The sequence below is a fragment of the Amia ocellicauda genome, chromosome 10, assembly GCF_036373705.1.
Source record: "Amia ocellicauda isolate fAmiCal2 chromosome 10, fAmiCal2.hap1, whole genome shotgun sequence".
In the NCBI taxonomy this organism is placed as follows: Eukaryota; Metazoa; Chordata; class Actinopteri; order Amiiformes; family Amiidae; genus Amia; species Amia ocellicauda.
In genome coordinates, this window is record NC_089859.1 from 34,825,471 (window position 1) to 34,851,088 (window position 25,618).

General features: G+C 37.8%; 1 protein-coding gene across 1 annotated transcript in view; it reads right to left on the reverse strand.

The window, feature by feature from the left end:
• The window catches only part of LOC136760539 (carboxypeptidase Q), a 168,237-nt gene extending 144,839 nt beyond the window's left edge, over positions 1 to 23,398 (reverse strand). Inside the window, exons 1-3 of the mRNA XM_066715976.1 lie at positions 23,105 to 23,398; positions 15,625 to 16,090; positions 4,507 to 4,714 (exon numbers count right to left, since the gene is read on the reverse strand). Coding sequence (XP_066572073.1) covers positions 4,507 to 4,714; positions 15,625 to 16,063 — 647 coding nt within the window. The 5' untranslated portion in view covers positions 16,064 to 16,090; positions 23,105 to 23,398. The remainder of the gene's footprint in view (positions 1 to 4,506; positions 4,715 to 15,624; positions 16,091 to 23,104) is intronic.
• Between the last annotated feature and the right edge of the window lie 2,220 nt (positions 23,399 to 25,618).

Below are 25,618 nucleotides of genomic sequence, written 5' to 3' on the forward strand. Positions count from 1 at the left end.
AGAATTACCCACAGTACAAAAGACAGCCGGTCTGACTAATGGCTTTGTCCTCAATGCAATGCACTTAAAATGCATTGTAGATATTCATCTTAGCAGGTGCTAAGCAGCATACCTGCAGGGTATCACGGCACCAGCTTCTTTCAGTGTCTGGAAGAGTAATATCCTTGCTGCTGTTAGCACAATCATTGACACTGATACTGCATGTTCCAGCACAGGAGAAGCCTCTATTGCCCCTTATTCGTAAGCCTATGATGAAAAGTGCCTTTTGAACCTGTAGAGTAAAATGAATGTCCCCTTTAAAGATCTCCATACATACATACATTTTAATTTAGATATCTCTTCAAATATACATATATCATGCATTGTTTATTTCTCTTTATCTCAAACCAGAGATGATCTCCTTTGGAAAACATCCATGTTTCCTTGTTTTTATTGTTAATTAACTCATTCTTGAGCTACTTCAAAACAGGCTACTGAACTCACCGAAGGCAGTCATACTGATAAGATTAAGAAGCCAAACATTTCACATTTCCCAGGCCTTTAAAAAAAACTTTAAAAAGTCGTTAAACTTTTGAGTTTTTAATTAACAATATTGTAGCAGATTTACTTTTATTTGGAAATATGTCTTTTTTAGGTATTGATAGGGCAAGATACATTTTGTAATCAGTGTTTTGTTTTGGATGTGTATGATGTTAGGACTATATACATCTGTTTTTGCTTTTTTCACATACTTAAGGTTAATCTTCTAAAAATATATAATATATAACCACATATATAAATGTATATTTCAGGAGAGACAACTATTATATTAGGGGGTATATCCCTTTAATATTTTCATACAAAGGGAGCTAACACTTCAGTCATAGGTTTCTTTTTATTTTTCATCTATCCTATTTGTATAGATAGAAATGGGTAGTGTTTCACAAACAAGATTCCCCAAACTGACCTGACATTTCCAAGAGGGATGTGTCCCAATCAGCTCTGCACGAAGGAAAGCTTTAATAAGTGCATGCACCAGCCCAGAAAACCATTCAAGTAAATTAACTTCCTAACCATCTAACAGATGTGGCCAGACAGTTCAGAGCAAGCTACACCACAGGAATATCTATCAAAGCTTCTTATTCACAGTCCATCTTCATGCCAATGCTTCCGGTGCGCTTCAGCAATAATGAAATGACTGCTTGCTCCAAAAAGCACCTGATAGCTTAATCAAGAAATTTAGCAACTTGGACTTTTATTGGGCTAAGACCATTCGTGAGCACAAATGCTTATAATTACGCAGGGCCTAAAATTTGCTGGTACGGCAGGAAATGGCAATTTGAAATCTCCGGTGAATTGCACAGCTAAGTTGCACCTGTCTGTAATGATTTTCTACAGGGAGAGCATTACAGCTGTGCCGGAGATAAAGACACCAGCTTTTCATAAAGTCTCAGTACATCTGCTGCGCTGCACAGGGGGAATTTGCCATGAAGCAGGTAAAGAAATTATGGCAGCCTAGTGGTATTTTTTTGGTCACAGTACATTCCCCCCCACCTCCCATTTCCAAAGAAAACAGGGGCACAGCTGTTATCGGGTTAAGAAACAAAATCCAATTTAAGAGGCTGTTAAATAATTTAAGCCTACCTTTCAAGACGTAACATTAAGGTTATTGGTCACCCACATTGGAAATAGAGTTCATGGTACATAGTAAACATTCTTAACTTTGTATAACCAAAAATATGTATTCTCCAATATACTATATACTTAAAGTGAAGTGCCCCCTATAGAAAAAATAATAAAGTTAAAACAAGTTACACTTAGACCTGCATTCTCTGAAGTCTGAAACAAATTTGGCATCTCTATTTTGAAGTGCTTTGAAATAGTCTGGTTTCTGTCATAGGGAACAAAACAGAAGCCAAGGGGCAGTAGAGCTGTATTGCATATCAGTCATTATCCTTTCATTGGTGCAGTAATACAACAGTACATTTTCTGCTCTTAAAACCTTCACTTAGAAGCAGTAGTAGACACAGAAGTAGTCATATGTATTTATATCCAAAATGTTCATATTTCATTGCCTTAAAATTAAAATTAATTTAAATAGTTTAGCTGTTGTTGTTATTTTTTCAATTATGTAGACTTCCTACCTCACAACTTCAAAGTGAAAAAGCTTGGTTGGATAAGTGTCCACTCCCCTTGAAAATGAATGGTATAGAAAATCTGACAGAGATTGCACACTTTTGTAAAGAAGAATGGTCCAATATTGTAAAATCTAGGTCTGCAAAGTTGGTAGAGACCCATCCCTACAGACTCACAGCTGTAATTACTGCCAAAGATGCTTCCACCTGGTATTAACTCAGGGGAGTGTAGACGTATCCAATTATGATATTTCAGTTAGTGTATTTTTAATATATACCCTAATTTATTTTCAAAATAAAACCTTTTTCCCTTAACAGTGTGGAGTATGGTGTGTAGATAAGTGAAAAAAAATGAATTTAAATGCATGTACCTCTGAGGCACACAACAAAATGTGAAAAAAGTTCAAAGGGTTGTTCTTTAAAATGTGGGCATTTATTTAGTTAAGCCTCTACATCTGAGCCATCCACTGAAGCAAGTATAATTCACTTCTGGTCTTTGGGGGGTTGAAGTTTTATTGTTAGCATAAAATCCCAAATGGCTATAGAGCTAAAACGTGGGAATTCTGTACAATTAAGCCAATAATTGATGAAATTATAAAGAACTTGGGTTACAATATAGCAGAATAAACTGAGGCTCTAAGTGAATTTGACTGGTTTATAGTCCATGTATTTTTTTTATTTTTTTATTATTATTTTTTAAATCAAATCATTTTGAAATACAAGGCTCAAGAAATTATGGATTATTAATTTACACATTTTATTTAAATGTGTGTCCCATGACACTAGGATGCAACACTAGTTTTTTGGTGGGCATTAGCTGCAGAAGCCAACAAACATGAAACAAAACAAATGTGAAAACTTGAAAATGTACAGTAAAGTAGTCATTGCAACTTCAACTGAGCCAATACTACCAAAAACACAGATGAGAATCACAATTCCCAAGCACTTGAAGAGAATGTAACAGGGTTAGGGAAAATATATATTTAATTTGCCACATGTGTGTACAGCTGTGTAGGTAACACCTCTGCATTTTTATATTTTTTCAATTAACATCCTAAAAGTGCTGTTTACACTGAAAGGTTAAACTCAATCTCCCTCCATGTTTAAGATGTTCTGCCTCATGCTGTCCAGTAAAGCTAATTACAATAAATAATGTAATATATTAATAATGTAATTAAATAATCATCTGCACTATTTAATATAATTGGTCATCCTTGCCATGTACCCATTTAATGTTGTGGGCAATAAACAAAAACAGTGTTTTTCTGTTTCTTCTGTGGGGAGCCTACTAAACCCCTTGTATCAATAATAAATATGTACCAGAAGACACCTTAAAAATGTTGTGAATGTCATATGACCCTTACACTTTAAAGAAAGGTTGTCTAGCTGCTAACTATTGATAGAAACATCACAGATATCTAAATGAAATAGCTAACACAAGTGCCAACATCCAGCAGGTGTTATAGGTCAATTGTAAGTATCAGGTTTAATAGGCCTTGACCTTTTTGTCGAATCACTTGTTAAATTAATTTCAGTCAATTTGATCATTCTAAATTGAGTCAAATAAAACAAAGCATCTGTTTAAAAAGAGTAATGGTCAAAGGATGAACTATAATACCTGCTGGATTATGGCTCTCCAAGATCTGAATTGCCCAGCCTTGAGTAACGTGTATAGAACTACAATACTTTTTTGCATTTCAATTCTATTCCAGGTAATCAGCGCAGTAATAAATAATGACACATTCTGAGTAATTCAGGGTGTTCTATTACCACACTTGTCCTTTTTACATTTCACTTTGTTATGTACTTAACATAAGGGCTGTAACATTGTATAATTGGAACAAAATGCAATATGAGCTGCTTGGAACTTGGGGCTTCTATATCCAAAACAAAAGGTTTTATTAGCTTAGCATTAATTTATTTTGTTGCTTCTGAGAATAGGTGATGAAACCTTGGATCAAAACACAATGAAAAAAGGCTACATTACTTTAAGTAAAGGAAACACTGGATTCTTACAAATGTCTGTGTTCTCCATCATAGCTTTGTCTCTTTCAGCACAGAATCAAAAGTATTATTTTGAGATTGACACAGCCTTGCAACTGTTTTACTTTAGATGTCCAGCCACTTCTGTTTTAAAATGTCAACTTTGAAAGAGCTGGCTATGTGGAAACAAAGACACTAGGAACCCAAAAAACACAATTCAAATGGTACAGATGTGCTTCATTTTTTTAAAGCTGCTAACAGACTTCAATCCCCTTTGAAGTACACTTCAATACAGTGCAGCCCTTTCAAATCAACCTGAATGGCCTACAGCGACCGTGTGTTCACATTTGAAAGTTTAGCTTGGAAAGTGAAGTACTTAATAATCTTGAAACACTTAAATTGGCTTTACCTGTTAATAGAAAAGGGTGTGATGGATCTGATGAGTGATGCCACAGCCCCAAGTTTTGCTGCTTCAGAGGCCCCAAATGCTCTGTACTGGACAGTCTCCCCATAGCTGACGAACAGCTGGTTGTACACAACAATTTTCCCATTAGCTTCCTTAGCTCTTTTGTGTAGCTCATCAAATGAGTGTACAACAAGGGCTTCTGCTGTTATGCCTGAGGAAAAAAAAAAAAAAAAAAAAAAGCAAATCACCTATTTACAGGTGTAACAGCATAAAATACAGCAATGCAAAAACTTTGCATCGAAAACTCTGCCAGCTGTGTTTCATTATTATTATTATTTTTTTATTATTTTTTTCTTTATTGCATATTTCACAAATCTCTCGACGGGGAACATCATATTTAATTCACAACAGGCATTACATTGAAATAACTGCAATATTTGCCTTGAACTGTTGACTCCTTCTTTCTTCAAAGATTAAATCATTTGTTCTTGTTGTGAGAGTAAGTGTCAATACCTAGGATTCAGACAGGACAGCCAACTCATTTTTACTACAGTACGGCGATTCATTCAGCCTTAATGTTTGAATCACATTACAGAAGGAGCAGTTCCTTCTTGCATATAAAACCATAAATATGCAAATCAAAAGGAATTTTGGTCACAATTTGACCAAAGCACATTTTAATATTGGATGCCAAAATGTTGTATACATACAGTGAGGGAAAAAAGGTAGTGTATTTTAACAGTGAGAGACAGAATAACAAAAAAAAAATCCAGAAAAACGCATTAAAAAAAAGTTATCAATTGATTTGCATGTTAATGAGGGAAATAAGTACTTGACCCCTTTGACTTAGTACTAGGTGGCAAAACCCTTGTTGGCAATCACAGAGGTCAGACCTTTCTTGGAGTTGGCCACCAGGTTTGCACACATCTCAGGAGGGATTTTGTCCCGCTCCTCTTTGCAGATCCTTTCCAAGTCATTAAGGTTTCGAGGCTGACGTTTGGCAACTCGAACCTTCAGCTCCCTCCACAGATTTTCTATGGGATTAAGGTCTGGAGACTGGCTAGGCCACTCCAGGACCTTAATGTGCTTCTTCTTGAGCCACTCCTTTGTTGCCTTGGCTGTGTGTTTTGGGTCATTGTCATGCTGGAATACCCATCCACGACCCATTTTCAATGCCCTGGCTGAGGGAAGGAGGTTCTCACTCAAGATTTGACGGTACATGGCCCCGTCCATCGTTTCTTTGATGCGGTGCAGTTGTCCTGTCCCCTTAGCAGAAAAACACCCCCAAAGCATGTTTCCACCTCCATGTTTGACAGTGGGGATGGTGTTCTTGGGGTAACTCCTCCTCCTCCAAACACGCCAAGTTGAGTTGATGCCAAAGAGCTTGATTTTGGTCTCATCTGACCACAACACTTTCACCCAGTTCTCCTCTGAATCATTCAGATGTTCACTGGCAAACTTCAGACAGGCCTGTACATGTGCTTTCTTGAGCAGGGGGACCTTGCGGGCGCTGCAGGATTTCAGTCCTTCACGGCGTAGTGTGTTACCAATTGTTTTCTTGGTGACTATGGCCCCAGCTGCCTTGAGATCTTTAACAAGATCCTCCCGTGTAGTTCTGGGCTGAATCCTCACCGTTCTCTTGATCATTGAAACTCCACGAGGTGAGATCTTGCATGGAGCCCCAGACCGAGGGAGACTGACAGTTATTTTGTGTTTCTCCATTTGCAAATAATCGCACCAACTGTTGTCACCTTCTCACCAAGCTGCTTGGCGATGGTCTTGTAGCCCATTCCAGCCTTGTGTAGGTCTACAATCTTGTCCCTAATATCCTTGGACAGCTCTTTGGTCTTGGCCATGGTGGAGTGTTTGGAATCTGATTGATTGATTGATTGCTTCTGTGGACAGGTGTCTTTTATACAGGTAACGAGCTGAGATTAGGAGCACTCCCTTAAGAGAGTGCTCCTAATCTCAGCTCGTTACCTGTATAAAAGACACCTGTGAGCCAGAAATCTTGCTGATTGATAGGGGATCAAATACTTATTTCCCTCATTAACATGCAAATCAATTTATAACTTTTTTGAAATGCGTTTTTATGGATTTTGTTGGTGTTATTCTGTCTCTCACTGTTAAAATACACCTACCATTAAAATTATAGACAGATAATTTCTTTGTCAGTGGGCAAACGTACAAAATCAGCAGGGGATCAAATACTTTTTTTCCCTCACTGTATATGGTCTTAATATGAATTGGAAATACTGTACACATGCAAATTTCTTGCCAGCTGATATTTAGATCAGTGCTCTCAATCTGCATTGCTTGTAAACCGCAATGTCTTCTGTGTTTTGATCTGTTAATTAATCTGATCTAAATATTGGTTCAACTGGAAATTGATATTTCATAAATTCAAAGCTGTGCTTGATTCAAGGAACAGTATTTCTGAAATGTATATGAAACAGTTTTTAATTATTCCTTTTGACAAATCATCTTGTTTCATAACAATGAACTGTGGAAAAATAAATAATTTCCTTGTATAAGTCCACCTTGCATTATAAGAAGAATTTTCAAAATTGTGGTTGCACTTTAAAGATTTGGAAGTTAAGCATCTAGAAATGCTGCTTTAAAATAATATTAGCAGTCATCATATATAACATCACTGGAGAGATTTTGAAAGTTACTGCTCCATCCCTGCTGACAGACTTTGCATTGAAATTGCTTGGACATGTAAAACAATGGATAAATCACTATACCCCGACAGGAAAAGCAAGATGTTAAGTAGGACAAATGCATTAGAAAAGTGGTAAAGGATGGATCAATCTTTCAGCACCTGAAATCAACAGGGTCGTCCTTCGAATTTTATAATTAGTCAACCATACTATTTTGTAATGGTATGTTCAGATTATACATGACATATAGTAATATAATGTACACAAAATATTAAATACATTAAAGCATAAGATATTATGTATATATCCCATAAACAAACGTATACCAGTTTCTTATGGTCAGTTTAGCATGTAAAATACTTGCATTCATTTTGCTTAAAAACAGCCCGAACATCTGACCTAGAAAGTCCTAACAAGGTAGGCTATATCCATGACAGGACATGTCACTCTCTGAACTGTTCCAGGACACAAAAAGTTACATATAAAGTATATACATAATGTATTAATTAAAATCTAAATTTCTGACATATGTAACATACCACTGGGCCTTCAGGTAACATTGCTTCTAAAGAAAGATTAATTTCAAACAAGCATGAGAAGTTGTGATGTCATTTTAGGATCTTTCAGCTATCTCTTTATTAACTGCTGTCCCAAAGCAGTTTTCATATTGAAAAACAAAAAGAGATTAAATTCTATTCCGTTCATCCAGTATTACTTTCCTAGAAATCCATGAAGCCATGAAACATAAAGCAGAACAGAAATCACATAAAAACAAAGGATATTGTCGAAAATAATTTAAAAAAGGTAATACCTTTTTGCCTTTTAAACATTACTCACAGACCCAAAAGGATATTGTTATACTATTTTTGCCATTTGATAAGTGCGAGTGTGTGCGTTTGTGCGTGTACAGTATTCCAAGAATCATCCTAATAAATAACCTGAATAGAAACAAGTGAATGCTGTCTGATGACACACTCAAAAATATTTGTTTTAAAAAGGCACAGGGTGAGAGAGAATAATCTATACAACATTAAAATATATTTTGTGTTTTGGAATTGTTACATTTATATTGGTGTGATATTAAATGTTTTATAGGTCAGTTTCCTCTGTATGTTTTTGCATCTCCTGCAGTCTTGAATGACAGATTATTATCCTAAGGTCTGTCTCAATATGTAAATGTAATTGTTTAGATTATCTAAGCATCATCTTTATTTGCTAACAGAAATCATCTAACCACTATGCTTTAACATGTTCTCATAATCACCGGAGAGGAAGCATGTTTCTATATATTTCCTATCAAATACACGTATTAAATTCTGTAGATCCTGTAAACATCCTGCATCTCACACCAATTTAGACAGTTCATGCTCAAATGTTTACTTAAAGTACTGAACTTTAGAAGTCTAAAAGCACTTTTAATGTTTGATAACATGTCAGTTGTATTTTTTACCTTTGTATTGATGATAGTAGGGTTATGTCTACTCACTAATTAGTTAGGGAAGTGGTTACCTTTAATTGAATGACTTCCAGATTAAACAGGATACACTCTACAAGAGGATTTTCATTGTATATGCTTTTCATTTAATTTAAATAATAATAACAATCTGGAAAGTTTCTGGAAGCACATTGTGACATTTTAGCACATCTTCCAGACTCTGTAACCATATATAAAATGTGTTAATGAAGAAAATAACAATAATACTTCCTCCTTATAACAGTTTAAAGCAATGCAGTGTATTTGCTGTAGACAAAACTAACTTGTTACTGTCATTATCATTGAGAATTTTACAATGTTAAAACAAGGTACTCAGTCAAAAATTCTGAAAAGGTTTAAGAAGAAATAGAGAAATAAATAAGCCAAACAGTAACCTTAATGTCCTTCATCTATACCACAGATGCAGTCAGCTATGTGATAAAGGCCTTCTGTTGCAAAAAGTGACATCGGCATGCAAGCACATTGTTCCCTTGACACACAAAAAAATACTAAAAAACATCTAAAACATCAGTGTCCTTACTGCTGTATTTACATCCCATGCCCAGATAGTAAATAATGGTGTGCATAGCTACAGCAGTGCTATTTACAGCAAATTACTTTAAGAAGAAGATCTAAAGCAAACAATTTGACAACAAAATCAATTCTGTGATCCGAATGTGAAAATTCAAAGGTATGTATCAAATCATACTTAAAGTTGTCCCTGTTTTAGAATTAAGCTTGGCGAAAGACAGTTTAATATTGCTTTCATAGTTCAATTTCCCTGTGTCTGTGGAAGTTGCCTACTTACAACAGGCAAAAACTAGTGGGGCATTACAAATTAAATGTTATATGCAAAGCTAAACCGAAACACGTTTTTTAATTATTAAAGCATGTCCCGACTAGCTAGATATTTAAAAAAAGCTAAACATTTTCTGTTGAATGTGGAGTATCTGTTCAACAAAGATATTCCTTGCCAAATGATTGACTTATAAGTCAAGCAGCCCTGCTAACACACAACGTTGCCACAACGTTATTCAACATTGTAGCAACCTTGTGTGTTAACTGGGAGTATTCTATACAAAAATCAGCAATTTACTGCAAAAACTGAATAATAGTGATAATGGTGACGAGTCAACTATATATTCCAGAAATTGTAGGAAATAAAACTAAAAAAGGAAATCTCAAAAGGAAATGCATCATAGTCTAACACACCTGCAATGTGTGCCTAATAGGCATCCTGTCACAACTTAACATTGCAAGTTTTCCGTGGGTTTACAATCCAGGGATTGGTGAGACCAACAGTAAAACATATAATATTCTTGCAAACACTATCACCTGGAGCACAACCTGGGCTATACTCATACAAAGCCAATGAGTCCGGCATGAGATACAGTGTAAAAAAGACAATCAATGTATAACTGTGCATACTTGTACATAAGGTTAATGGAGGACATATTACATAAAAGGGCTTTTTCTACATGATCCTGCAGAGAAATAAAAATAATGTATGTATTTTTCTCCCTAACCTATTAGGAATTAGCCAAATTTAAGCACTCAGCACTGCCCTTTGGGAAATCTCTGTCCCAGTTGTCTATACAAACAATGTTGTTTGCACTACAGGACATAACTTTGAGCAGAGGATTTAATCTGCTGAACTACTTAGGACTTAGGACTGCACACACAATACAAAAGTATTTCAGCAATGGTTTTGAATGAAATTGGCCTACTTAATAATAAACCATCTAAATCCAAAGCTCACTTATAATCTTTCCCCAATGTTACTTTCTCCCACAAAAGCCATTTACTATAATGAGATTAGACACAGACTTATTTATCCCTGCTGTAACTTTTGATTCAGACAATTTCAGTGAAGGCATTCCACTGATCCTGAAATTAGAATTTAAACAGACGGTCAAAAAGATTCCAGTTCAGCCGCCAATACTGTGGTCATAGCCATAAGCGATAAAATCCAGAAAGGAATTTTGTTTAAAGAGAAGGTTTTTAATGCAGAAAGCGTGCCAAGGAAACATGAAAAAGTCAACAAGGATAAACATCAGACGAATGAAAACAGGTATGTGCTGACATTAAAAAATCATGCTTTAAGATGTAAAGCAATGCTCTTAGAATTACTATGGATATAGACACAGTAACAAATACCAGGAACAGCACAAAGCCCACCAATGATGTAATCTATGCAGGTCACTTGAACTGGCAGTGAATTGTACCAGGATTCTCAGTGGATAGTTTTTAGGTTGTTTTTTTTTATGAAGTTTAAAAATGGCCAAAAAAGGGTTAGTATTAAAGAGAAAAGTCACAATTCCAAACCTGTAGAATGTTGAGATCAAGGTAACTAAGCAGATTTCAAACATGAAAAGGCCATTACTTTATTAAAGCAAGACATTAACCTAACTAACAATATAGGAATGCCACATTTCCATATAAGTACATCAAGTCTTATGATCACCTAATAAAAGAAGTACGATTACTCATATTTTATATTTTTATTTTGTATTTCATTTTAAAACACAGATTAACCTATCTTATGTATTTCAGTTAGCATGCAAATAAGAGACAATTGTCCAATCTCTCTTCCCCCTCCTCTGGCCTGCAATGATAAAAGTCATAGATTTTCCTTCTTGCTTATGGAAATAGTATATTTTAAGGTGTTCTTGAAATACTAGGTGAAGCACTAAAAAACGAAATGCTATTCATCAAGAGATTATTGATGTCTTTGAATTAAGATATATCAAAAATAATTTAATTAAAGCTACTAGCAACATATTATTCAGTTCAGTCTTCTCTGTTATTGGTTCATTGATTTATAGGGTTCTACATGTAGTACATGTAGAACATGTAGTAGTAGCCAAAAGGAAATCCAAAGTCATTCTTTGTTAAAACTTGAATGAAACTTGGAATGAATTGTCTGTGAACTGATACTTCTCCCCTGTATCTCCTTCATCTTCAGTTTTCTAAGATCATATTAAAAGTACAGATATGCCTCAGGAAGAGTTAGTACCACATGCACCCCTGAGGGAGAGGGATGGGGTGGGGGGTTTTAACACTCTGAAAAGCATTCAATATTGTAGAAAAGAGGTTGAAATCAAATAGTGCTTGGCTCTCCTAGTAGTGAAGGAACTGCCTGGCTAGATTGGGATGCATCAGAGATCAGTAGGGGAAATCATCTGGTTTATTATCCAATAGAAAGCACAAAAGAAAAGGTAGACAATGTTAAATCAGTCTCACAAAATCAAATGAGCCCCATAACTGGCGTCTTGGCTTTGTGAAGCTTTGCAGTCCATTCATTTGTTCACCAAGAACTGGGTAGTTTGTACCTTATGTTTCCTTCTATTTGTAGCACATATGATATGTTACTCTTGCATTGACCAGGCTTCTGTTTTCTGGTGAAGAATAGGTGAAGATTATCAGATTGCAAGATCAGACAATAACTTTCTACACTTCTTATCACAGACCTTACCAAAGGTCACAGCAGAATAAAAGGTTACTGCACTCTTAAAATATATAAAAGTAAGTATGTGGTAGATGTGGGCTGCCTCCTTGTTTTTCCTTTCCCCAACCCCTCTATATACACACACACACAGTGGCAGCAGTAAAACCTGTCACAGACTTAAATGTTGTTTTTAAATGCACTGACATTTTGAATAAGAATAAGCCAACACAATTAAACTCTCTCGGAAGTTATAGCAAAGAATGACTAGAAATTTGCCTTCTCAGCTCCTGTCCATGGTGCTGATGCAATTGATTATGAGCTTCATCATAGAAGTACAAATCCATTTGCAGTATGAGAACACACATGTTTTTGGAAGTACCAAGGCATTGCTTTTTTTTTAACAATAGGTTGAACTGCACTCATTTTGGAGATTGACTTTTTGACTTAGCGGACACATCTCTGTCACATCTCTGTTTGCCAATCTCAGAGAGGGTAAGGGTAATACATATTGCTATATAAATAATCCTGTATTTTATTCAATAATATCTAGTCCTCTACAAGCTATAAGTCAATAAACAACATCTACAAGGTGCAAGAACAGAATTTTGAGGAGAATATTTTTATGTCTAACATTTGCTTCTGAATCTTTAAAGAGCACATAACTGGGAACTGAAAAGATATGTATAGACCTTAGTGTGTGCTTCAAATGCTAAATAAAAGAGACTAGACTTTTTATTTTCAGTGTTCAAATAAATATTACTTTTTTATATTTTAATGTCAAGTGTAGTTACTTTCAATTTAAATATTACAGTTTGTGTGGTGGAGTATGTCTCATAGGCTAAAGGCACTCATATCATGGTTTAGCATTTCTGTAGCACCCAAGAGTGATATTGTCCTCAGACACACAACCAGAACAAATTGTAAATTGTTAGGATGTGTCCAGTAAAAGGAAAAAATCAAATGCTGTTGTTTTCAATAAAACAGCTGAAGCAACATGCTAGTTACACATTTTGGTGCTTTAAAAAACCCTTTAGACTGTTACCACTAAAAAACTTCAATCTGCCACACTCATATGTGTTGACATATGTGCCACAAGTACAAGTTAATTCCTTAATTTATACATTGTAAAAGAATAGGGTGAGCTTCCCCCCTGCCACAAGGACAGACTCTTTAGGTGTGCCGGTCTGGAAGGCTTAAGTGGCAAGCATGACAATGCAGCACATTGCCGTTTCATGTATGGTTGGCTTTCAGTGAATTATCCCCCTGGGCCGGCACCACACCCTTTTTAAGGAGCTTCTGCTCCTAATTGCCTCAGTGCAAGGGACAAACTGGTGGAGACTAAGAAAAAAAACACTGTGACTGAAGAGCATTGTTGTTTCAAGCTAATGTGCTGTTGGTTTTGCTTTGTGTTTATTTAAATAAGTTTTTATTTTAATCAATTTAATCAATCCTGGATGCCAGCTCACTAAATATATACACCGATCAGCCATAACATCATGACCACCTGCCTAATATTGTGTAGGTCCCCCCTTTTGCCACCAAAACAGCCCTGACCCATCGTGGCATGGACTCCACTAGACCTCTGAAGGTGTGCTGTGGTATCTGGCACCAAGACGTTAGCAGCAGATCCTTTAAATCCTGTAAGTTGCAAGGTGGGCCTCCATGGATCGGACTTGTTTGGCCAGCACATCCCACAGATGCTCGATTGGATTGAGATCTGGGGAATTTGGAGGCCAAGTCAACACCTTGAACTCGTGATTCATCAGACCAGGCCACCTTCCTTCATTGCTCCGTGGTTCAGTTCTGATGCTCACGTGCCCATTGTAGGCGCTTTCGGCAGTGGACAGGGGTCAGCATGGGCACCCTGACTGGTCTGTGGCTATGCAGCCCCAAACGCCACAAACTGTGATGCACTGTGTTCTGACACCTTTCTATCAGAACCAGCATTACATTTTTCAGCAATTTGGGCTACAGTAGCTCGTCTGTTGGATCGGACCACACGGGCCAGCCTTCACTCCCCACGTGCATCAATGAGCCTTGGCCGCCCATGACCCTGTCGACGGTTCACCGCTTTTCTTTCCTTGGACCACTTTTGATAGGTACTGACCACTGCAGACCGGGAACACCCCACAAGAGCTGCAGTTTTGGAGATGCTCTGATCCAGTCGTCTAGCCATCACAATTTGGCCCTTGTCAAAGTCGCTCAGATCCTTACGCTTGCCCATTTTTCCTGCTTCTAACACATCAACTTTGAGGACATAATGTGCACTTGCTGCCTATATATATCCCACCCACTGACAAGTGCCATGACAGGTGCCATGATAATGATTATATATATATATATATATATATATATACACACACACACACACACACACACACACACACACACACAAAGGTTGAAAGTTAAATGGAAATTAAAAAATGTGAATTAATCTTCACTCCAAGATGTCACCTATAATTACCTCTGAGGAAGGGCATTTAATTTCAAAACTGCAGGCACGATGGCCAAGGACTACCTGGAGATACGTTGATAGAGCGTTTAATATAATTTACAGGACTTTAAATGAAGGTTACCTCATTATTAAAAAATTATTAAATGGAATTCACCTAAATAAACATCAATACAAAAATAGCTAATTGTGATTAACAGAAGAGAAAGGATGACCAATTTGCATGAACAAACCACCATGGTTTAAGAAATAGTTGAATCATTACATTTAAAAAAGTGTCTTCTGAATAGATGGGCTACATTAAAGTACATACAGATATGACCTAGAACTCTATCAATTGGTCTATTTATTAATTCAAGAACAAAAACTAAAAGATAAGTTTCTCAGCATAAGGCAGCACTCAATGAAGTTAAATCATCCAATCACTCAACTCATTCAAGGATAATACAATTTGAAGGAACATGATTCATTACAAGCTGATTAACAAGCAGCTTTAAAAATTATAACAATACTGCATTAAACTTTTGAGCCAATTTCCTCTTTGAACTGAACACAGTTTTCATTGCAAGCAATTACCAGCCTGCCATCTCCATATCTCTGGTATTATAACTGTCAGAAAGTTTCAACATACATGAAAGAAACATCTATAGATAATCCTTCACTGTAGTAAAGAAATATTAGAAAAAACTAAAAGGTTTATGTTGGTAGGCTAATTTAATACTCTTTAAATATTGTGTTAGTTGCATGCACAGGTTAGAATTTAAACCTTTCTGGTGTATCTGATTCTGGTGTTGGCTATGTAAATACAGCTGCACAAAAAGAATTTACTATAACATTTTACAGATTGTAATTTCTGAGCAAAGGGTATGGATGACACTGGCTAAAATAGAAATTACTTAGTATACTTAGTAATTTTCATATACTTTATATTTTAGGATATTCACATTAATCAGTTAAGCATCATGTGTTATTTAATACAAATTCCTACAGAAATGCGAAATACCTGAAAATCCAGAGATGTTCCATAATCCTGCCTCTCACAAGCTTTTCAGAGCAAAAGAGAAACAAAGACCATTTGATTTACCTTCTTTTGGGGTTCCAACGCTGCTCCCCAATCCAAGAATAGCTAGTGTGTGATTTCTTGGTTCTAACATCACTGCTGACTCCTCCCCTCTTACCCAGTGAGGGATTTCCACTGGCTCCAAATGGACATTCTCCAGACCATCCTCTTTCAAGGCATTATACATGCAACTAATGGCCAGATCAAGGTTTTTGGAACCACTCACTCGGTTTCCTATGGTATCTGTGAAGTTAGCTAGTCTTTCATAGGATCGATTTTGGGCTTTGCCATCGACAGCCAGTTTAATGATTTTAAGAGCAACATCTGTGTATCCAGCTATCTCCTCTGCAGTCTCCTCAAATGTTTTCTCGTTGACATATTTCACATCACTGTTTGGCCTACAGTCACACAGTGGAAAGCCAATTGTAAAATAGATTAAGGCCAGGAGAGTCAATCTTGTCATTTTCACTTCTTCGTTTCCTCTCTTTCTCTGATGAGAAAGAAAACAAAATTAATATAAATGGTTAATACATATAAAATCAGCATTACAAAATATATTTGAAGTATTAAATCCCTATCTGTACTGTAAAATGCCCTGCTGTCTAAAATCCAAATTTTCACATGGTTCTCTTGTGAATGAAGCTAAAAGCTGTAGGCAGCCTTCTGACAGGCACTTCATGATAAGAGAATGTATGATTATATTTTTCCCATTTTAATCTAGATTTACAGGTATCTCTGTAATGTTGCCAAGTGTCAAGTCTCTCAACAGTACTTCCATGGTCATCACATAAATACCAGCTTACTGTGTGATTAAGAATGACACGTAAGGCCAAATCTGGATGTGTCTGGGTCTCATCCATTTTGCATTTAGTTACAGTTGCATTCTCTCAGCGTCATGGTTGGTCACTTTAATTTATCAGGATTCTTAAAACATACTTGCATTTAGCCATTTAATTTGACCGAACCGTGAAACTCTCATAGCTCTACCAACTGCAGAATGTACACTCACCTAAAGGATTATTAGGAACACCATACTAATACTGTGTTTGACCCCCTTTCGCCTTCAGAACTGCCTTCACTCTACGTGGCATTGATTCAACAAGGTGCTGAAAGCATTCTTTAGAAATGTTGGCCCATATTGATAGGATAGCATCTTGCAGTTGATGGAGATTTGTGGGATGCACATCCAGGGCACGAAGCTCCCGTTCCACCACATCCCAAAGATGCTCTATTGGGTTGAGATCTGGTGACTGTGGGGGCCAGTTTAGTACAGTGAACTCATTGTCATGTTCAAGAAACCAATTTGAAATGATTCGACCTTTGTGACATGGTGCATTATCCTGCTGGAAGTAGCCATCAGAGGATGGATACATGGTGGTCATAAAGGGAAGGACATGGTCAGAAACAATGCTCAGGTAGGCCATGGCATTTAAACGATGCCCAATTGGCACTAAGGGGCCTAAAGTGTGCCAAGAAAACATCCCCCACACCATTACACCACCACCACCAGCCTGCACAGTGGTAACAAGGCATGATGGATCCATGTTCTCATTCTGTTTACGCCAAATTCTGACTCCGAATGTCTCAACAGAAATCGAGACTCATCAGACCAGGCAACATTTTTCCAGTCTTCAACTGTCCAATTTTGGTGAGCTTGTGCAAATTGTAGCCTCTTTTTCCTATTTGTAGTGGAGATGAGTGGTACCCGGTGGGATCTTCTGCTGTTGTAGCCCATCCGCCTCAAGGTTGTACGTGTTGTGGCTTCACAAATGCTTTGCTGCATACCTCGGTTGTAACAAGTGGTTATTTCAGTCAAAGTTGCTCTTCTATCAGCGTGAATCAGTCGGCCCATTCTCCTCTGACCTCTAGCATCAACAAGGCATTTTCGCCCACAGGACTGCTGCATAATGGATGTTTTTCCCTTTTCACACCATTCTTTGTAAACCCTAGAAATGGTTGTGCGTGAAAATCCCAGTAACTGAGCAGATTGTGAAATACTCAGACCGGCCCGTCTGGCACCAACAACCATGCCACGCTCAAAATTGCTTAAATCACCTTTCTTTCCCATTCAGACATTCAGTTTGGAGTTCAGGAGATTGTCTTGACCAGGACCACACCTCTAAATGCATTGAAGCAACTGCCATGTGATTGGTTGGTTAGATAATTGCATTAATGAGAAATTGAACAGGTGTTCCTAATAATCCTGTAGGTGAGTGTATGTCACAGCTGTAAAACTCCTGAAATGGAAAACAACTTGTCTGTGGTATTGTCAGTTATTTATATTTACTACTTTGCAATGCACAAAACTAGCCACATTTGAAAATACAATCTTTTGGGATTTTCAGACATTATCTAAAAAAAAGAAAAGAAAAGGTCAACTCAATTATCCAGACTGCTTCAGGTTCCAATTTGTTTAGATAACGGGGTTCTTCTGCTGCCAAGCAATCTTTCAGAGGTGGAGAAATGAATGGGAACTCAACCCAATGCCTAAGGGGATCATTCACCATCTAAGTTGCAGCCCATACATCAAGCTCCTGCAGGTAATGAGATGGCACTGATCTGCCTAGGAAGTTAAGACATGATCCATATCCTTAATGTAGAGCCCCATTTCATTTTGTGCTTTTAGAAGACACAGTGGGTGCACAATCACAACATACTTCAAAGAACATTAATTAAAAACTAGCCTGGAGAGTAAATCCCTCTACCCAAGTGAGCGACAGTAGGTTTTAAAAAATATATATTCTAAAAACTACATAGCAACAACATCACTCAAATTGTCTGGTAAGTGATGTGCTTTATTTGGAGCACTCTCTGTGCTCCTGGGAGAAATGCAGACAGTTTTATCAGTATTAAAAGCAGCCAAGACACAGTCCTACTTTGGTTCTCCGTTAATTTTGACATTGCTTATTTAGGATGAACTGAACTATGCCTCACTCAGGGACCTTTATGCATATCAAATGAAGCCACATTAAAAGTAAACATATGTTACATAATCTGTGAAAGAGTATGAGTTGTCAAATTCATGAGTCACCAAAGACTCAAGTCTCAATATTCCACATTTTATTTCTTATACATAGCAGTTTTGATGTGTGAACAATTCATAAGCCTGGTGTATTATTTTTATGAAACTGTGAATAAAACCATGCTCATGTGACAAGAGTCATTTAGTATAATTTACAGTACAGTGCAAATATTTTAGGCAGGTGTGAAAAAATGCTGTAAAGTAAAAATGCTTTCAAAAATAGACATGTTAATAGATTATATTTATCAATTAACTAAATGCAAAGAGAGTGATTTGGTGTTACCACCCTTTGCCTTCAAAACAGCATCAATTCTTCTAGGTACACTTGCACACAGTTTTTGAAGGAACTCAGCAGGTAGGTTGGCCCAAACATCTTGGAGAACTAACCAAAGTTCTTCTGTGGATTTAGGCAGCCTCAGTTGCTTCTCTCTCTTCATGTAATCCCAGACAGACTCAATGTTGAGATCAGGGCTCTGTGGGGGCCATACCATCACTTCCAGGACTCCTTGTTCTTCTTTACGCTGAAGAAAGTTCTTAATGACTTGCGCTGTATGTTTGGGGTCGTTGTCATGCTGCAGAATACATTCGAAACCAATCAGATGCCTCCCTGATGGTACTGCATGATGAATAAGTATCTGCCTGTACTTCTCAGCATTGAGAAGACCATTCATTCTGACCAAATCCCCAACTCCATTTCAAGAAATGCAGCCCCAAACTTGCAAGGAACCTCCACCATGCTTCACTGTTGCCTGCAGACACTAATTCGTGTACGGCTCTCCAGCCCTTCGGCAAACAAACTGCCTTCTGCTACAGCCAAATATTTCAAATTTTGACTCATCAGTCCAGAGCAGCTGCTGACATTTTTCTGCACTCCGGTTCCTGTGTCTTCGTGCACAGTTGAGTCGCTTGGCCTTGTTGCCACGTCGGAGTTATGGCTTTTTGGCCGCAAGTCTTCCATGAAGGCCACTTCTGACCAGACTTTTCAGGGTAGTAGATGGGTGTACAGGGTCCCACCGTTTTCTGCCAATTCTGAGCTGATGGCACTGCTGGACATCTTCCGATTGTGAAGGGAAGTAAGCATGATGTGTCTTTCATCTGCTGCAGTAAGTTTCCTTGGCCGACCACTGCGTCTAAGGTCCTCAACGTTGCCCGTTTCTTTGTGCTTCTTCAAAAGAGCTTGGACAGCACATCTGGAAACCCCTGTCTGCCTTGAAATGTCTGCCTTGAAATGTCTGCCTGGGAGAGACCTTGCTGATGCAGTAGAACTACCTTGTGTCTTGTTGCTGTGCTCAGTCTTGCCATGGTGTATGACTTTTGACAGTAAACTTCAGCAACCTCACCCTGTTAGCTGAGTTTGGCTGTTCCTCACCCAGTTTTATTCCTCCTACACAGCTGTTTCTGTTTCAGTTAATAATCGTTTCATCCTACATATTGAATTGATGATCATTTGCACCTGTCTGGTATAATTGTTTAATCATACACCTGACTATATGCCTACAAAATCCCTGACTTTGTGCAAGTGTACCTAGAAGAATTGATGCGGTTTTGAAGGCAAAGGGTGGTCAAACCAAATATTGATTTGATGTAGATTGTTCTTCTGTTCACTCGCTTGGCAGTTAGTTAATTGATAAATATAATCTATTAACATGTCTATTTTTGAAAGCATTCTTACTTTACAGCATTTTTTCACACCTGCCTAAAACTTGTACGTGTAAAAGGTATAAACCACAGAAATGAATTTACATCACAGACCATGTTGATATAACGTTAACAGCACACCAATACATTTTTCCCCGTAACCAACTTAATGCAATCATAAAGTGTCACAAAAACATTCAGAATGTTACTTTAACCAGACAGTTTCATGTTATTCTGAGTTTGTAACAACATCAATTTTTCTGTTATTCAAGAAGTAGTAAACTTGTTTTCTTAATGGAGGACTATATGATCAGAAGACCCTTCAGGTTTTGGAGGGTAAAGTTTTCAAAAATGTGTATCTTTAATTCACACTCATTACTGTAGAGTAAGGGAGGGACAATATGGATATTTGCAGGATGGTTCCTTTAAGTATGATGTTTGCAGATATCTCTCTTAAAGGACAAGGGAACATGTTAACTGTAAAAACATGTTTGTTGCAAGATCAAATTTCCTGCCTTTCCTGTTATTTTCCATTTTCTATCAGTTCATTGTGTAATAGAAAATTATCAATTAATCATTCAACAATGACTGCATTCCTGTGATTTCCTGATGAGTAATTAAATGCTTAAAAATATTATTTTTAATTCAGACCCCTATTTATTTGTCTACGTTCCTTTAAATAAAATATGCTTCTATAGAAAGTAAAAGGAATTCTGTACATTTAAACATTTGAGCAATTAACTATTGCTGTTGTTTCTATTATTTATGAAAGATACTTGGCCTGTGTGAATATTGTTGAAGATTTCAAAAATAATACCACATTGACCATTCATAAATGTTGACATAATGAGTAACAATTAGTTTCCACAATGAAAAACATACGATTGACACGTCTGAGAGTTCAAAGTTAGGGCTTAGTTGTTCAGTAAATCAATATTTACATAATCTATCATTGTTCTTTAAAAATACATTTTTCTTTTCCAGAGATCACAACATTTAAACAGACTCCAGCATTTTGCATTCCATAATCAGAAGTTATGTAACTGGAACTCCAAGGTCTTATTAACCGTGTAAGATTGGACCAAAGAATGGTTAAGAAAAATTAATGCAAATAAAATTAAAATAATGAGAGGAAACTTTAAGGCAACGGACCAGCAGCAACAATGTAATATTAGCAAGCTTAATTAGACAAATGTATAGCCTAAATACCAAAAACTTATAGACAAAGTTACTTGTTACAATCATATATTAAGCAAATTTAACTGATGTAATTGTTCTTGAGGGCTGCACAGTGCCCTTTGCAAAAATCTTTGATTTCATTCCAAAGATCAGTCTAAATTATACATTAATTACGTGATGAACTTTCAGAAAAGTGTTCCCTGTAAAATCCATGTGGACTGTGGATATCAGGGAACCAGGCTTGCCTCACATATTTTCATCTCTTTATATCACTGCATATTTCTTATTCTGGATACGTGGTACAGCAGAGCAAATACTTTCATAGCTGCAGATGTGTGGCTTTTTTATTTATCTAACTGTATATATATATATAGCTTCAAAATAACACTGATGCTAGGAGTGTATCTGAAATCATTTCATGGCCTGCACAGAGTTCTGACCTCAAATCCCACAGAAAACAAATGAACTGGCACAAATAATTAGGAAGAGACCTCAGAGATCCATTTCATTCACTGTACTAGAAACTGTGCTGAGGGAGAAATGACAGTATTTCTCAAGCTATGTATCTAAGTCACTGCAATGGGTTTTTAATGACACAGGCAAGATACACCCTTTTACAACACACATTGTATAACCTGGGCAAGAAGTGCAACAGTCCTGCAGGGCATATAGGAAGCAGAGCAGAGACAAAACCAAGCTGACCTGTCCTAGCTAAGTCAATTCCTGGTCCAATTAATTTAGTTGTGAGCTCAAGAGATGCACTCAAAACCAGAAGACCTTGTGACTCTGCAGGACCAGATTTGCTGTTAAATACATTTGGAATATGGTTTGACCCAACGTTTGGTAATATAGTACATATAATTGTATAGTTAAGTGGGATGTTATACAACTATTCATTTCTTTTTAACATTTTTAGTAAGATGCACTAAGCAGTAACACGTCATATATTTAAGGGGGGAAGGTTGACCATTTTAAACTGCAATAATTATATTCTACCTTATAAAAACACTGTAAACGTTGCTAGTTTTGCACTTCACTAAATACAGAATATAGATTGTTTTACATTTGTTCTGACCGCATAACAGAGCAAAACAACACCCCCATACAAACATTGCGATTGTTTTCTTGGCTTTGGTTGGTTTGTTTTCGTATCAGAAGGCCACTGCATGCTATTTCTTGTATTATTATTTTCAAAGCATTATGTATTAGTTTCACTATAGGTAAGCAAATGTACGTTATGCCAACAGCAACGAGAAACGAATGACATTAAAACTATCATGGGACTTGAACATGCAAGATAAAGGAGAGCAAGGGTCCCGTTCATTTGGCAACAAACACGATACGTAACTTTTTGAATTGTATCGAAGTTATAATTGTTTCGCTGTCGTGGCGTCATCAAATGTGAGTATTGAGCAATAGTGTAACTGTTACAGACATTATTTGTTTTCAAGCGTTTGTTTTGAACAGTAATGCTACAACGTGTATCTGATTGAGACTACGTTCCACCCGCCTTTAAATAATAAATAAATACATGTTCATGCATCGTAATAATGATGTGTTTCCACCCGTGAAAAAACTACAAATTACAACAAACCTTCACCTCGATACAGTTACTTATGCAATCTCTTTTTTCTAAGTTGCATGTCATCTGAAGCTTGGACTTACCACGGCTTTCAGCCGGTTGTGAACAGTGGGTGCGCGGTGTATGGCAGGGTGTGAGGCTCAACTGAACCCGCTTGCACATTTGTTGGCTGTAATGCCTTTTAAACGTACTGTGTAACCCGCTGGTGTTTGTGTTGTTTCTGTTGGTCCCTCGTTTTTAAATAGATGTCAGCGTCTTATAAAAAGTCGTTTACGTATAAATATTCTTCAACTGGCAACGTAGCTACTAAAAGGTTTTGCTAAATGTTGAGTCAGAATGAACTGGAGCTAAAGCTACAAAAATGATGGTCTTGAATGAAAATGTATTTACTCCTACATTTCCAGAGGGAAGAAAGTCAATGGGCGGACACTGAGAAACAACATAATTCACTAGTACAGTTTTTTTTTTTTTTTTTTTTTTTTTTTTTGCGAAATTGCCTGATTTCCTGCTCTTAATACGGGGAACTGCAATCGTCAATCCAAGTACACTTTTGGTTTCGTTTTGGTCTTGATTTTGTTCTGGTGGTTGCACACACAAAACACATTAAAAGCTGTGAAATCAAGAGTGTCCCCTGTTCTGTAATAACCCCATGAAAGAAAGTATGAGGCGCTGTTAAGGACATAATACATACACTATACTGAGATGCATACATTACATACTGAGATGCATACACTATATACTGAGACGTATACACTATATATACATACTGAAATGCATACACTACATACTGAAATGCATACACTATATACTGAGATGCATACACTATATACTGAAATGCATACAATGAGATACTTCTGTTTACAGTGAGATTTGACTTCCGCATACAGTGAGATCGGTCAGCAGTCAGATGCCAGCTCAGGTCCACCCATTAGCCACACGAGAGCCATTTTTAAGATATAGCGTGAGGTATAGCCAGGGCAGGGGTTTATTTCTTTAAAAATGTATTCTTGTATAGCAATACATCACACTAGAATTATCTCTATCTGAATAAAACAGCTGTCTCCCGCAATGAGTTTATGTATAATTACGATAATGTTGCACTATATAAGTGTAGTCCAATACATTAGAACATAAGAACATGTGAAAATTTACAAACGAGAGGAGGCTGTACGACCCATCGTTTGGTGTCCATTAATAATTAAGTGATCCAAGGATCCTATCCAATCTATTTTTAAATGTTCACAAGTTGCGCGCTCGACTCGAGAGTGCCACAACTTCGCCCGGCAGCGCCAGACGGATGCACGCAATTTCCAAGCTGGGGACACCGTCTGGGTTTTCTGTCCCCGGAGGAAGAAAGGTATGTGTCCCAAGGGGAGGGGCCATGTTCTGTGTTGGAGCAGCTATCTGATCCATGCCGATCGAATAGTTTAAAAAAATTTATTCTGCTGGCTCCCCCACCAGCTCTTCACGCTCCCACTTCACGCTCCCACTTCGAGTTGTGGGCTTTCTCCACTTCCCCCAGTGGGCAGCCTGGTGGAGGATCCCTAATAGTAATATCCCTCCTGCCACATTAGTAATAAGAACAACTACATTATTTGTCCCCATTTATACAGCTTGGCATTTTACTGGGAATGTGAAGTACCTTGCTCAAGGATACAACAGCACTGCCCCACCCGGGATTTAAACCCACAAACTACCAGTTATGAGACCAGACCCCATAACCACTACTCCACAGTGCTGCCTGACTAGTGGGGTCTATCCAGCTCTCTCCTCAGTTGTACACAAGGCCTCTGCTCTGCCATCTGCTCGTCGGGCCTCGGCTGCAAGGGAACCAGGGAGAACCTTCAGCAACACGGGCCCTGAGCCCAGTGGAGTTTCGCCAGCCTTACCAGGAGCCGAGCCCCCCCCATGGTCTTCCTAGAGGATCAAGCGGTGAGGCAGTGGTTGAAATGATGGGTGCGAGAGCTAAACTAGGTGAGGGAGAAGAGTGGGGAAGAGGAAGGTTTCTTTACATGATTGTTACGGAGCGGGTGATTGCCCTCACTGCCATTATGGCTTTAGTTATTATATCTATAAACTTGAGGAGCATCGCTGAGGTGAAAAAGAGGGCTGATGTTTTAAACTCTCTGGCTGGCATGAAGGCAGATATCATCTGTTTACAGGAGTGCGGCATCCCGTTCCAAAAAGAATATAAAGATCTCCGGGACACTTGGACCCTAGGTGAATCTTTTTGGTCGGGGTCCAATGTGTCCCGTACTCCTGAAGAACCCGTTCATAGAGACAAAAAAATGTAGGGTGATAGAGGCGGGCAGGTTGGCCAGCCTCGACTTTAAATACAAGGGGGCTGCATTGAGGCTGGTCAACGTCTATGCCCCCACCAGCATAGAGAGTCCTCTTTTTCCCTCAGCTACGCCCGCTCCTGATCGGCACCTTACCGGTTATCATTTCAGGTGATTTCTACTGTGTTCTGAGGGATGTAGACCGGAGTAAGCCCTGCAATGATAGATCCAGCAGGGATCTCGCTGCATTCGTGGAGGACTTCGCAGGTCGGGACCTGGTCCCCTTGTTCACCTGGATGAGTTCTTCTGGCTCCTCCT